At 47.0% G+C, this 16,125-nt stretch overlaps 2 protein-coding genes across 2 annotated transcripts; both read right to left on the bottom strand.

Moving 5' to 3' along the window:
- Positions 1–9,725: 9,725 nt before the first annotated feature.
- On the bottom strand, positions 9,726–10,661 carry LOC121456870 (olfactory receptor 4D2-like). The gene has a single exon (XM_041665379.1). It carries the CDS (start codon positions 10,659–10,661, stop codon positions 9,726–9,728), a length of 936 nt encoding a protein of 311 aa, XP_041521313.1.
- Positions 10,662–13,868: 3,207 nt separating this feature from the next.
- On the bottom strand, positions 13,869–14,804 carry LOC121456871 (olfactory receptor 4D2-like). Its single transcript, XM_041665380.1, has one exon. It carries the CDS (start codon positions 14,802–14,804, stop codon positions 13,869–13,871), a length of 936 nt encoding a protein of 311 aa, XP_041521314.1.
- Between the last annotated feature and the right edge of the window lie 1,321 nt (positions 14,805–16,125).

Raw genomic sequence — 16,125 nt, 5'->3', positions numbered from 1 at the left:
GGTCTCCTCTCCCCCACGGGAGCCACTGGTTCTTCAACAGCAGGCAGTTAGGTGAGAGTGGCCATAGCCATGGATTGCAGTGGCCTTGAGGATAAGCTAGAGACAGAACCCTGAGCTCTAGACACAGCCCTACCTGCTACATTGGTGATATTTGAATAGCTTAAGCATTTGGGCTTACTGACTGCTCAGTATAATGATGAGGTCACAGATGGGCAGGGACCCCACAAGGGACCCTGCAAGCTTGACCATGGAAGACAGTTCTGAAGGCATTGCTAGGGCTGGCCCTTGGGTTTAGATGTGTAAAAGTTAATGCAGGAGACTGAAGGAGAAGCATGGCCTGTGGTGTGGCTTCCCTAAACCCTGAAGCTAAGTCCTTCTTTCATCTTCCATTCAGATGCCTTCCTATGGATCCCTGTCCATAGGCCCCAACCATGCTGTCTGGTTATAATCCCCACCCTTTGACCACTTTCAGAGCCCCCACTTTTACCTAGCTCCCTCCAGGAGGCCATATAATCATAAGGGACCGAAAGAGGAGAGAGACCAGAAAGAGTCTAGCAAGGGTCATGGGTCCCCATGCCTTTCCCCATGGGCCTTTTCTCATGGGGCTTTTTCCCATGAGACATCACTGGGGTTCTTTTATTTTCCTTATAGCTAAGTTTTGTCCAGTGGTCATCAAGTCTATCAGACACTAGGACCTTTTTCAGTATCCTCCTCTACACGTTAAAATAATTTGAGTGATACGCATTAAATGAAGCAAATAATAATGGCTAGAAATGTATGGAAGTTTTCTTTTATGATCTTTGTGTGTATAATCATGCCAGTAAAATATATATGTGTATACCCACCCATATACATACACAAACACATATATACACATATATATATATTCACACCTGTATGCATAAACACATATGCTCACATATATACATACATACACAAATACACATATATATACACATACATGCACACATAAATAAATATGCACATGTATACACACACACATACACACTAGCTGGATGTATGGTGGCACATGCCTGTAATCTCAGCACTTAGAAGGTGGAGGCAGGAGTAGCTGTAGTTCATCAGCCTCGGCATCACAGGGAGTTTGAGGTTAGCCTAAAATGCATGAAACTCTGTGTGGAAATAAACAAACACATGCATACACTCATACAAACATGCTAACTGTATAATACAATGGATTAATGCATTTTAATTAGGTTAATGTGTCTTAAATTAAGAGGAAATATAAACATACAGCTAGTTTTGTTGTTGGTTTTAGTGTTTGGGACAGAATCTCATGAAGCCTGGGCTGGCTTGAAACTCATCCTCCTGCCTCCACCTCTCAAATCATGATATTACAGGCATGTGCCACCACTCCTGGCTTATAATAGCAGCTTTAGTATTTAATATATCATTGCATTTTCTCAGTTTGCTCTTTAGTCTTTAAAGTCAGCAGTTACGCCAGGTGCGGTACACATACCTGGCATCCAACACACGGGAGGGAGGCTGATGGAGATCAAGACCCTCCGAGCTTCACAAGAATATCTTAGCAACAAACACACAAGAGTTAAAGAGAAGAAGCAGCTCAATCTTGAAGATCTAAACAAACTAGTAAAATATTTCACATGTAAAGTAAATTGTACTTAATGATACCGTTTGCAGGGCTGGAGAGGTGGCTCAGTGGTTATGAGTTTGCACTGCTCTTCCAGGGGACCTGAGTTCAGTCCCCAGCACCCACAGTTGTCAACTCAGAACTGCCTATAACTCCAGCTCCAGATCCAATGCCCTCTTCTGGATTCCTGCACCTGTGCTCATACCTACATACCCACACACAGACCTGTGCATGTATATGTCTATGTATGCATGTATAGACATATGTATATATATATGAAATTAAAATTAATAAAAATAAATCTTTTTAAAAAAATACAGTTTTCAACTGGGTGATGGTAGCATACACCTTTAACCCCAGTACTCCAGAGGCAGAGGCAGGTGGATCTCTGTGAGTTTGAGGCCAGCCTGGTCTACAGGGCGAGTTCCAGGACAGCCAAGGTTGCACAGAGAAATCTTATCTCAAAACCATCCCAAAGATACACTTTTCACACACTGTTTTAAACTTAAATATTAATTAAAATACTAGTCTTCATATAGAACAGAACATATAGAACTATTCTCGCTCAGAGCTGCAATTACAGACATACACCATCATACCCAGGTTCTGTGGCGCCGGAGAATGAGCCCAGGGCCTTATGCATGCCGGACAAGCCCTCTTTCAGCTAAGCTATGTCCCCAACCAAATGTAATGTTTAAATGCAAGGGTGCACATCTTCATCCTTACTCTTGAAATAAATGCACACAGCTGAGGCAGCCATTGTATAACTGGGAATTTTCTAAATTACCCATCGTACTCATGAGCAATAAAAAACCCACTAACTCAAAGCTCACAGGGTTTATTAGAGTTGCGCAGTGTTTGCAGCAATCACTTATCACACAGTGCAACACAAACTGTATTTCGGAAGGAGGATTTTATTGCTGAGACTAGCGTGACAATTGCAGGGTGATCATGAGAGGCCTAACCCATGTGCTCAACCTGTGCAAGTTCGCAGAACCTCCTACTTTCTGTTCAGGGGTGACCAGCTTGCCCTGCTTCTTTGTGAGTGACAACACACCATTCCCTGGTCTTTGAGCACCCAGGGAGGGGAAGGGGCCGTTCACAGGTTGTCCTACAGGTGCATAGTCCTAGGGGAAAAGTCGCTCTGAGGAGTCTGTGTACCTCGTCTCTGGAGCAGCAGGAACCCCAGATGTTCCCACACCTCCTCAGACCCGCAGTGTCTCGCCAGCCTCCACCATCATTCCTCCCCCCCATCCACCACATCTGCCCTTAGCTGATATGCCCTCCCCCCCCCACACACACCTCTGGGTCCTATGTGCTACCTTTTGACACAATTACTCATTTTACTCCAATTTCCTCCAGGAAACCTTCCAAAGGCCATTTTCTGCTTGCCCTCAAATACACCTCAGATGCCCCTCTTTGATCTATGGGGCACCACACAATGACATTTCTCATGGTACATGTTAAACTTTGTCCATCTTCTAGATGGGTGGGAGAGGAGACCCCACACACAATCTTTCTGGTGACTATGCAGCACCCAGCATAGGGCTGGGCCAGGTCTCGGAAGGGAGCAGCATTCTCGCTTAACCCCCTAAATCCACCCTGAGAAGAAACACACATCCCCTCCCTGATCTAGCTGGAACTTCTCAAATTCTCTTTGTTCTCAGGGTCCAGTTAGGTCACAGATCCGGGGTGGAGGGCAGGATCTGAGTCATGAAGAAAAGAGAAGGTAGACAGCCCATTAAGTGTGCGGCTACACGCTGAGGATACCAGTAGGGATACCCTGCAGGGTTGAGTGTTTGGGAAGCTTGACTCTCTCTGAGGCTGGTGTGAGCTCTTCCCTCAGCAAATGGAGCCTGGAACCTGCTTCTGAGCCTGGGTAGGTTTCCTCCTAGGCCTGCCAGGGACACAGGCTGGGGAGTCTCAAGGGCAAGCTCTTCTTTGAAAGAAAAATGGCCAAAATAAAAAGTTGAGGCCGCCTCACTCAGGACCTATCAGGAGGACCACACTTAGGGCAGGGATGATACTCAAAGCTGTGTTCCATGCCCAGCACTGAGGGGAAAGATGAAGAAGAGGAGGGAGAATTGGGGGAGAGGGGTTAGAGAAGGAGAAGGCAGAGGGAAAGGGCACTACATTCGGGTCACAGGAGATTACAAGGCTTCTTGGAGTGCTCGGGAAGTGGGGCTCTGACCAGCCAGCCCCTCAGCTACTTGCCTGTACTCTCTGCTACCCCCCACCAATCTCAGGCTGTGAGAATATGAGACCACGAAGGAGCTGGTTCCAGTAGCTGATGTCAGCATCTGATCTCTCCTGTTGTCTCCTTCTAACCTCCAGCATCTCCTACACAAAGAGGCACACGGGGGAGAGGGGGTGTCACACAATCTGACTCCTTCCCTGCTTGCAGGGTTAACCTGCTATTCTTCTGCTTTCTAAATACACTGGCTTTCAGCTTCTTGGCAGATGCTACCCTCTTCCAGACAGGAGTCAGAAACTGTGAGGGCTCGGCCTCTGGTTGGCTGTCTCTCACTGAGTGTCCAGGTCCCTTCTATCCACAGGGAATCCTTGTCCTCCGCACCACCAGCCGGGACTCAGCAGGCTTAGGCCTTCCAGTCCTTAATCTCACAGCTCCTTTCCTAGCTTCCCCACGCGCTAATGAGTTGATTCTGCTCCTCCTGTTCCCTGTAGGTCTGTGGGAGCCATACAGAAAAAGCTGCTGCTCACAGCCGCCTCATTTGTAAGCATGCCTGGCAGGCCTGAAGAGGATTTATGGAACTCATGTGATTGCTGTGACCGTGCCTGCCATGGCTGCTGGGTCAGGAGATGGATTTGTGCCTGTACCTTTCAGGTACCTTTGGTAAGGGCCATTATTCTCCCTGAACCAGACTAGTGGTGGGTCAATGGATGCTGTGGCAGAGCAAGCCTTGCCAACCAACACCCAGGCACTACCCCACAAGGACCGCTTCCTTCTCAGGTCCCTTATGCCATCCTCCCTGGGCAGTCTGAAACCTCAGGCTTCTGCAACCACTTTCACAAGAACCGTCTACCCGCCATGGTGGAACTGCTGGCCACAGCCCTGATTAGATCTCTTTATTGCCTCTGCTTCAACTGTTCTGGTAAGACAAGGGACACCGCAAGGTTCTGAACTTGGCAGACCCACCCTTGACCCCAGGGAATCTTTGGAAAGGGGATTGATTACCCTAGTGTCTCAAAACACTAAGATGTGTATGAAAAAGGGGCTTGCTTAAACCGTAGTAGCTCTGCTCTGTGCTAGAGGCGAGGAGTGTGTGTGTGTGTGTGTGTGTGTGTGTGTGTGTGTGTTCCATGTACTCTTGAAAGAGGTGGCTCTGAGTTCTCTGCTTTTACTTAGCAAGTTCTGAAAATGCAACTTAGAGCACTGGAGGGTTGGCTTGGAAGTCCAACACTATGACCCCCTCTCCACTATACCCCTGCACCAAGGCAGAAAGAGGCAGAAAGTCTCAGAACTAACTCTGCAGCTGGCCTGGAGCTGGCCCTACACTGTCTCCTGTGGACTGACCGCTCAGCTGGTGGGGATAAAAGAGCCTGGAACAGGGGTTGGCGGGAACCTGGGAGGGAAACCTGCATCCTTCTTTAACTCTCCTGTGTAAACAGAGACTCCTCATTTGTTTCCCAGACATCTAGACCCAAATAATCACACAGAAACTATAGTAATTACAACACTGTTTGGTCAATAGCTTAGTGGTATTCCTAGCTAGCTCTTACATCTTAAATTCATCCATTTCTATCAATCTGTATATCACCACGAGGCTGTGGCCTACTAGTAAGATTATGGTGCCCTTCTCCTTCGGCAGCTACATGGCAAGTCTCTGACTTTGCCTTCTTTCTCCCTGCCTTAGTTTCCCCGCCTAGTTCTATTCTGCCCTGCCATAGACCAAAGCAACTTCTTTATTAACCAATGGTAATAAAACATACTCACAGCATTCAGGGGTGAATCCCACATCACCCCTGGGCTCACATGCATTTAATAGAGAACCAGCATAGGGCAAGAAAACTCCGTTGATAAAAATGCTTGCTGCTCAAACTTGAGGATCCAAGTTTGATCCCTAGGATACGCTTAAGAAACAAGGTATCGAGGGCTGGACAAGTGGCTTCTCAGTTAAGAGCAATTGTACCCACACCCACAATGAGCGGCTCACGGCCACTTGTAATTACAATCCCAAGGAACCCGATGCCCTCTTCTAACCACTGTGAGTCCCAAGCACACCACTGGCACACACATATGTGCAGGCACTCACTTGTTTTGGAAACAGGGTCTCTCTACAAATCCCTGGCTATCCCAGAACTCACTCTGTAGGCCAAACTGGCTTTAAACTCACAGAGATCCATCTACCTCTGCCTCCCGAGTGCTGCGGTTAAAGGTGTGCCCCATCATGCCTGACTACAAATGCATTGCTTTGTTTTGTTTTTTTAAGCCAGAAGAGGTAGAGCCTGGACTATCCCTAGGGTATGATAGCCTAGCCTGATCAGCAAGCCCCGGGGCCCAGTGAGAGAGTTTGTCTCAAAAAACCAGGCGGGGAAGCCCCTAGCATCCACGCCAGACAATTCACAACCATCTCCAAGTCCAGGAAGCTTAAGCCCTCTACTGGCCTCCATTGGTACTGTGCTCACATGCACAAACATACAGAGATTCATAATTCATAAAAAAAAATTAAAGCAAGATTGACAGTGTCTAAGGCAAAATATCCAGGGTTGATCTCTGGCCTCCATACATATTGCACCCACATACACACATATGTACACACATGCATGCAGGAGCACAGACACAGCCTCCATAAGAAAATCATTGCACCCACATACACCTCCATAAGAAAATATTGCACCCACATACACTTCTATAAGAAAATATTGCACCAACATACACACACACACACACACACACACACATATGCATGCAGGTGCACAGACATTTCCTCCATAGAAAAGACCCACAGTGATGCATTTTTGCATCTTAGCATCTCCAAATACCTAAAGTCATGACTGCCTGGAGCTTTAGGAATTCAGACACTTGCCTGGGGCCCCTGAAAGAGTCAGAATGGATGGACTGGATGGTGCCAATTAAGCCATATTACTCTTATTGCTTTTGTGGTAAACAATATTGGAGATACCAACCCACTTACATCATCACTCTCTTGGAACAACCCTCACCCACAACCGTGCTGAAGGGGGACAATATGATGATACTTATATTACAAGGACCTAAATATTCCCCAGCCAGTGGGGCACATGGCCCAACCTCATTGTGATGGATACTTTTATTTCAACATGACACAAGCTATAGTCATCGGAGAGAATGAAAGCTTAATGGAGAAAATGTCTTCATATAATTGGCCTGCAGGCAAGCCTGTGAGGCATTTTTTTAGATTAGTAAATTGATGGGGGAAAGCCCAATCCATTGTGAGTGGTGCCACTCCTAGGTGGGTGGTCCTAGGTTCCATAGGAAAGCAAGCTGAACAAGTCATGAGGAGAAAGCCAGTAGGCAGCCTTCCCCCATGACCTCTGCATCAGCACCTGCCTCCAGGTTCCTGTCCTGCTTAAGTTGCTGTCCTGACTTTCTTCCTTCAGTAATGGACTATAGTGTGGAAGTGGAAGCCAAATAAACCCTTTCCTCCCCAAGTTGCTTTTGGTCATGGGGCTCCATCAAAGCAATGTTAACCCGAACTAAAACACTCACCCAATCAAATGATCCTGATATCATTAGAAGCCTGATAGACTGAATTAGGCAGTCACAGAAAGTAAAAACCAAATGTCACAATTTAGAACAATGACTCCCATTTTTGTCATATGCAAGATGGTTACACAAGCATAGAAGGGTGAAGGAAGAAAGGAAGGGAGCAATGTGGGATCATTCCTATGGTTTCTTAGTCCCACCATAGACTACATTTTACACCTAGGAGACCTTTCAATCCTTTTTGTTTCTTTTGTGGCATGTGTGTGTATTCATGTTCATGTGTGTGCATAAATACATGGGTATATATGCTAATGCAAATGTATATAGAGACCAGAGTTCAATGTGTCTTCCTCAATTACTCTCCACTTATTTTATTTTAATTTTTTAGGACAATTCTCTCAATACATTTGAAGCTTACCACTTTGGTTAGCCTGGCAGGCCAGCAAGGCTCAGAGATCCCCTGTCTCTGCCTCTCCTTCACTGGTCCCACAGATGCATGACACCACACCTGGCTGTTTCCCTGTGTTCTGAGGGTTGAACTTGGATCTTCAGTAGACTGAGCCTTCTTCCTAGCCCACAGATCCTTAAAAACAAAAACAAAAACCACAAAACTCTCAGTTTGGACTTGTCTGGGATGCAGCCTCTTTTGCAATGTAAGCCATAGCCCGTTTCTTCTCTTTAGCCTGACACCCACACTGATGTGGAGGAAAGAGAGAATAGGTATGTGATAAAGGGAAGCAAAGCACACAGTGAGCTGGAAAAGAAATAGCTCTAGATCACTGTAAAGATGGCTTTGAGGACCATCAAAGAAGGAAGTGGGAGGAGGAAGGAAGAAGAGCTAGAAAGAGATCAATGAAGCAAGAATCAACAAAATAGCACACAATATATCCTATGGGTCAAAACAACACACAGTATATCCTATGGGTCAAAATAGCACACAGTGAATCCTATGGATCAAAATAGTACACAGTGTATCCTATGGATCAAAATAGTACACAAGTATCCTATAGATCAAAATAGTACACAGTGTATCCTATAGATCAAAATAGCACATAGTGCATCCTATGGATCAAATAGTACACAGTGTATCCTATGGGTCAAAATAGAACACAGTGTATCCTATAGAGCAAATAGAATACAGTGTATCCTACGGATCAAAATACTGCATCAAGCCCCAAATGCAAATTTGTAAAAGAGAATGACAGAAAAATGAATTATCAAACAAATTAATGGGTATTCTGTTCACAATTTGCAAGAAACTGTTGCCTCTGGAAACAGGCATGGATGGGAGACAAGAGCAAGTAGCCAAACTCTTACCAGACATGATCCTGCTTCTTACGGGTTTCACCACCCGGGCATGGTGCACAGCCACCCTCACTGTGTCCCCATCCTCTTGGTGTCTTCTTTATATCACAGAGGAACTCCTGGTCACTTCAGCTCATGATTCAACTGACAGAAGAAAAATGCCAAAGGTGACTTCCTGGTTCTATGTCTTCATGGTATCCTCTCGTACACTCTTAGATCTTGACGGTTCTGTGACATTATTGAGAGTGTTGTTTGGTGAAGAGAGTTGAGGTAGGACATGTTGGGGACCATCCACATTCACGGGCACTAGTTTGATGTGAAAGATCAGAGCTCCTAAATGGACTAGGAATGCAAATCGTGTATCCCCAGCCCCCATGCTCTGGTCTCGGAGCAAAAGGACTGTTTAGAAAATGGATGATACACAGGCATGCTCTTCTAGGGGAGATGCCGTCAACACAGAAGAGAGGTGTCCATCAATCAGAGTAGGGACAAAGAATTATGGCTGATCTGGGACACGCAAATATTTTTTGTCACTGTGGAAGTGTTAGAATTCTTGGTCACAGACTTTAACCACAAAGACAGTGCTTCCATTTTTCATCAAAAACTAAGTTGGGCCCCTGGGGCTGAAGCAATTTAAAGGAGAAGAGGTTTTGATAGGCTCACAATTTCAGAACACAGAGTCCGATCTTGGGGAGACGGTGTGGTGGGTGAGGAAGCTTGTTCCATGTTCGCAGGACGGTGAGGTGTCAGAAACCCAAGGTAGCTGATAACACTGTATTGGTGCAGCAGAATCAGAGAGCTCTGGAAGTGGGGCTGTTATATAGTCTTCATGGTCTACACCAATAACACATGTCACACAGCTAGGTCCTAGATTCAAAGGCTCGATAACCTCCCAAAACAGTTACCTCCGTTACCAGCTTAGGCCCAAGTATCCACACAGCTCAGCTGGTCCGAAACAGTTCAGACTCAAACCATAGCATTTACTAAATTTCAGAGCAGATCCTTTAAAAAGAGAGACCACACAAACATAACTAAGCTATGAACAGAGAGGATGTACTCTTCCGAGAAGGACAGGCCACAAAGCAAGGACCTTACCAATAGTCACTCTTTTATACAAACCAGCAGGTGCATCCCTAATCTCTTCAATGCTGCCTGCATCTCCTGGTTCCTGAGGGTATAGATCATAGGGTTGAGCATGGGGGTCATGACCGTGTGACTGATAGACACAGCCTTGTCCATGGGGAAGGGGGTGAAGGGCCGGGCATACAGGTAAATGCTTGGAATGAAGATCATAGACACAACAATGATGTGGGTGGTGCAGGTGGAAGCCACTTTCCTCCTCGCCTCTCCTGAGTGGGACCTCAGCATCACCAGGATGACCAAGTAGGAGATCAGAAGCAGAAGGAACCAGATGACATCCAGCATCCCACTGTTGAAGATCATGAGGAGCTCCAGGAAGGACGTGTCTGTGCAGGCGAGCCTCAGCACTTGGGGGACATCACAATAAAAGTTATCCAGCACATTGGGGCCACAGAAGGGCAATGGGAGCATCAGAGACAGCTGGACAATGGAATGGACAAAGCCCACAATCCATGCAGTAACCACCAGTACCATACAGTGCTGGGTGTTCATGATGGTGACATAGTGCAGGGGCCGGGAGATAGCCACGAGGCGATCATAGGTCATCACTGAGAGGAAGAAGACCATAGCCCCACCCAGGAAGTGGAAGAAGAAGACCTGGGTCATGCAGCCTCGGTAGGAGATGGTTTTCTTTTCAGAGAGGAAGTCCATCAGCATCTTGGGGGCAGTGACTGAGGAGAAGCAGAGATCTAAGACAGCGAGATTGCGGAGCAGGAAGTACATAGGTGTGTGGAGCCTGGCATCCAAGGTCACTGTGACTATGATGAGGAGGTTTCCCACCACAGTCGTGCTATAGACGAACAAGAACACCAGAAACAGGAAGAACTGAAGCTCACAGCTCTCTGAGAACCCCAGGAAGATGAACTCTGATACCCATGTGAGGTTCCCTGGTTCCATGGTGTCCTGTGTGTACGCTTAAAGGGAACGGCTGACAGATACAGATGCATGAAGTAACTCCTTGCTCTTTCAGTATGCAAGGACTCAGACTGAGTTTTTCAAGTCCATAAGAAGCAAATCTTCATGTGACGAGTATGATACCACCTACCTTGTCTCTGGGAAATTGACAAGTAGGTTCTGGAATATACATTCATGAGTTATCTTAAAGCCGTCCAGAAGAATATGCAATTTTCTCTCCTAAGATCACTATAGTAATGGAAAGACCCTTAGAGTGAGGCCCTCTAGGATAAATTTTTTTTTTTTTGATTTTTCGAGACAGGGTTTCTCCGTAGCTTTTGGTTCCTGTCCTGGAACTAGCTCTTGTAGACCAGGCTGGCCTCGAACTCACAGAGATCCGCCTGCCTCTGCCTCCCGAGTGCTGGGATTAAAGGCCTGCGCCACCACCGCCCGGCCCTCTAGGATAAATTTAAGATATCCTTTTTTCCCCCAGAGTTAACCAGAAGTAACTAACTTATTTCCTTGGGATTTCAGCTCTGAGTGTGCAGCTGGGAATAAGAAAGGCTTTCTGTCCTGAGTTTTCTCTTAGGTTGAATAGGACGATGCATTTGGAATCCCTCCGAGTGGTGTCTGAGATAAGCCACAACCCTCGCCCTCTGGGTATCTCAGCCTGATTCTCGCTCCCGTCCCAGTCTTTAGATTTTTGTGCTTGTTTTCACACAAAATATCAGCAGGCTTTTCTGTGTCTATGTTTTTACTGTACAAGTCACAAGATCCTGATAAAGTAGATTTGGATCTCAGAATTCATTTGTTCCCAGTGGAGGGCCTCCTAATCATATGCAGTATTTATTCAGGAGCTGATGCTGCTTCCAGGGTGGGTGAATAATTACAGAACACTTGGGTTCCTGTGGAGGAACCCCTGGACACAACTGAATATTTGACATGGAGTTGCTTCTCCTCCCCAATACAGGAGCCTTCTGCTTGGTGATGCTCCACGGGGCAGGTGTGTAGGTGATAGTGAAATGGAGATCGAGAGGTCCAGGTAGTTAAGACATAGATTATGCATTGTTGGAAGGGACGCTCGAAGCTCCTCTGAAAGGATGTCAGTTTTATAAGATGTTATAAAAGCTGAGAAAAAGGGAGGAGTTGGATGCAAAGAAATGGGAATGGATGAAGTAAGATTACAAAGAAGGAAGACAAGTTAGAGGTCAGGAAAAAGATTGGAAAGTGGCAGAAAGAGTGGACGGGGTGGACACAGATGAGCTGGTGCCTAGAGAGACAGAGATGGAGGCAGAGACAGAGAGACCGACCAGGTGAGGGCTCCTAGCGCCGCTGTTCCGTCTCAGTCTTTTCTAATCTCTCCTCGCTGGCCGACTGCCATCTATTAGCTCTGGAGGCCATTCACTTCTCATCCTTCACTTCTGTGTGTTTACACGCCCAGCCCCGTTTCACACAGACGCCTTCTGGGTGGCGAGACCTTCCTGGATGGGATGTGACAGTGGTTTCTCATTCCAGTCTTTGGTGACTGTCTAGTGCCCACAGCTTAAACCTCCAGCTCGGAGAGGCTGTGCACGACGCTCTGTACAGAGAACTGGGCTGGAACAGCATGTTTACAAACACACACACACGTGACGCCCTTTCAGTATTTCTTACAAGACTATAGATGCCACCCCATTCACCTTTGCAGTCGTGTCGCTAAGGACCCCTTTGCTGTCTGAAGAATGTACAGTTTCTGCAGGTGCCATCTCTTTATTTATTTCCATATCATTAATAGTAATTCCCATTTGAAAAAAAAAAAAAAGCACCTGTTACAACCCCATCGTGGCACTGAGAATTTTTCCTGCTGCCTCTATCAACGACATTTTAAATCCTGTAACATTGTAAACCTAGCAGCAACCCGAGCTACTCTGACTCAGAAAGTGTGTCAGCTGGTAGCTAACTTCGTGAATTAGCAGGCAACAATGTGAGCTTGCTATGTGCGGCTCTGCAGAGAATTTGGATCTGATCTCCCTGAAAAAAAACATGTTTGGTTTTCAGCCTCCTCCCGCTGACTCCTAGGGCCAGTTCTACGCTCTCAGTTCTCAGTTCTCACCTGGGTATCTGATATCCACGTCACATCATCCACCCCAGCTGGACCGGCAGACTCTGCTCCCTGCAGTCTCTCCTGGCTCTTAGATTGGTTCTCAGGTCTGTCACTCATTTACTCCCACGTACTGGCAGGCATTCACAAGGTTCTTCCAACAGTTGACCGGTGTGCCGGAGAGCAAACCCCTTTCTCTCACCTTGACTTCAACCCAGCACGGCAGTCCATGGCTTTCCATCTTTTTGGAGGTTCTTTGCTGAGGCTTCAGCTTTCCAGTCCTTGGCCATCCCTCAAGTGAGCTACATGTGTGGGACCCTAGAGGAACAGGGAATATCCCAGGGGAAGCCTATTGGACAGGGCTCAGGAGGCAGGGCTTGACAGGGAGTATCCCAGGGGAAGCCTATTGGACAGGGCTCAGGAGGCAGGGCTCGACTCATTACTACCGAGGCCTGAGCGGCAATATGGGACTTGTTAAAAAAAAAAAAAAAGTTTCCGTATGTCTCAAAGCAATGCTCTCTGAGAGATCTTCCTTGGGGACCCAAAGCACAAGAAACACTGATAATATTAGAGATTCATATGAGGTAATATTTGCTGACCAAGTTCTGAAGGGCAAAAGGGTCTTCAAGAGAAGCAGACAGCCTGGGAATTGAGAAAGAATATGTCTTAGTCACTCATAACCCCAAGAGAATTGCCTCTATGCTCTGAATGTTCTTATTTGAAATCATTTAATTTTTACTTTTTAAATTTCATTATATATTTTTACCATTTTCGTGTGTGTTACTGCACGCGCACACACACACACGCGTGGCTCACACACACATACACACCACTGTGTGCATACAGAGATTGAGGAAAACTTTCAGGAGTCAGCCTTCTTGCATTATATGGGTTGGTCAGGTTTTTCAGCAATTGCCTTCACCTGATAAGCCCTCTCGCTGGCCCAACATCGTTTAATGTAACTTTATAGCTACCGTCAGTTTTACAAGAAGGAATGCAACAGAGTGTGAGGGGGTCATCAAGAAATATTGGGGCAATCTGATTTATTGTGGGTAAGGACTTTCCTTCACCTTTCTCTTGGGATAACACAAGTGCAGAGATTTCTGATGTGAGGTCATCATGTTTGAATCTCACTCCCTGTTGCAAATTGCAAGGCGCTTCGCAAGTTTCTTCAGCGCTGCCTGCATCTCCTGGTTCCTGAGGGTGTAGATCATAGGGTTGAGCATGGGGGTCATGACCGTGTGACTGACAGACACAGCCTTGTCCATGGGGAAGGGGGTGAAGGGCCGGGCATACAGGTAAATGCTTGGAATGAAGATCATAGACACAACAATGATGTGGGTGGTGCAGGTGGAAGCCACTTTCCTCCTCGCCTCTCCTGAGTGGGACCTCAGCATCACCAGGATGACCAAGTAGGAGATCAGAAGCAGAAGGAACCAGATGACATCCAGCATCCCACTGTTGAAGATCATGAGGAGCTCCAGGAGGGACGTGTCTGTGCAGGCGAGCCTCAGCACTTGGGGGACATCACAATAAAAGTTATCCAGCACATTGGGGCCACAGAAGGGCAATGGGAGCATCAGAGACAGCTGGACAATGGAATGGGCAAAGCCTCCTATCCATGCAGTAACCACCAGTACCATACAGTGCTGGGTGTTCATGATGGTGACATAGTGCAGGGGCCGGGAGATAGCCACGAGGCGATCATAGGCCATCACTGAGAGGAAGAAGACCATAGCCCCACCCAGGAAGTGGAAGAAGAAGACCTGGGTCATGCAGCCTCGGTAGGAGATGGTTTTCTTTTCAGAGAGGAAGTCCACCAGCATCTTGGGGGCAGTGACTGAGGAGAAGCAGAGGTCTATGACAGCCAGATTGCGGAGCAGGAAGTACATAGGTGTGTGGAGCCTGGCATCCGAGGTCACAGTGACTATGATGAGGAGATTTCCCATCACAGTTGTACTGTAGATGAACAAGAACACCAGAAACAGGAAGAACTGAAGTTCATGAGTCTGTGAGAGTCCCAGGAAGATGAACTCTGACACCCATGTGAGGTTCCCTGGTTCCATGGTGTCTTGCGCATACACTCAAAGGGAATGGCTGACAGATACAGATGCATGAAGTGACCCTTTGCCTTGTTTAGTACGCAGGAGCTCAGTCTGAGCTGTTATGTCCATATGGTGCATGCCCTCATGTGACAACCGGGATACCACCTGCTGGCTTGTCTCTGAAAAGTCTGTGAGTGTCGCTACACACATCCAGGAAATGGTGTTTCCGTTTTGCATTTGTTTGCTTGGTTTCCTGGGACAAGGTGTCACTGTGTATCTCAGACTGCCATGTGACTCCAGCTCCTCCGATCTCAGCCTCTCCAGCACTAAGACGACAGTTGTGCAGTACCACGCCAAACTCATGAACTACCTTAAAGCCATGCGGTAGAGTCTATGACCTGCCTGTCCAAATCTGCATAGCAGTAGAGTCTATGACCTGCCTGTCCAAATCTGTATAGCAGTAGAGTCTATGACCTGCCTGTCCAAATCTGCATAGCAGTAGAGTCTATGACCTGCCTGTCCAAATCTGCATAGCAGTAGAGTCTATGACCTGCCTGTCCAAATCTGCATAGCAGTAGAGTCTATGACCTGCCTGTCCAAATCTGCATAGCAGTGGGAAGACACTTAGCAAGACGCTCTCAGGTGAGTTTCAGGTTTCATTTTTCTTGAGATGGGTGACTTGTTTTATTAGGATCCCACCTGGCACACCAGTGAAGAGGGAACAACGACAACATTAGTTTCCTTTTCTCGTTTTCTGTGGAATAGACAGAAAGGCACATGAAATTCCTGGAGCCATGCCTGGAATAGCAGACCGTATCAGCTCAGTGTCCTGGTCCCTTCATCCTCCCAGACCCCCCCCCTCACTTGTTTGTATCAATCCTGATACATTTAACACATCAGTGCTAATGGAGCCTTCAGTTGCTAGTGCTTCCTCCTCACCTCAGTGACAGGGTCCTGGAAACTGAGGGATTGGCTTACAAATTTCTCTGTCCCCAGCATCACCCAGGACCTGATAATAGAAAGCACTTACCGTGGAGCTGTGGATGGGGTCAGGGTGAACAAATAGTTACAGTGTGTGTAGTTTCCTGCTGTGACAGAACACAGCAACCAAAAGCAACTTGGGGAGGAAAGGGTTTATTTTGTTCACAGTTCCTTACTACAGTTCATCATCAAAAGCAGTGACGGCAGAAACTCAAGCAGGGCAGGAACCTGGAGGCAGGAGCAGATGCTAGGGCCATGGAGAAGTGGTCCTTGCTGGGTGCTCCCCGTGGCTTGCTCAGTCCATTTCCTTCTAGAGTCTAGGACCAGCAGCTCAGGAATGGCACCACACACAAGGGGCTGG

The sequence above is a fragment of the Microtus oregoni genome, unplaced genomic scaffold (genome assembly GCF_018167655.1).
Source record: "Microtus oregoni isolate MIOR12 unplaced genomic scaffold, Mior012 000015F_ref0000493, whole genome shotgun sequence".
NCBI classification, from domain to species: domain Eukaryota; kingdom Metazoa; phylum Chordata; class Mammalia; order Rodentia; family Cricetidae; genus Microtus; species Microtus oregoni.
This window is presented reverse-complemented; position numbering and strand designations above follow the sequence as displayed.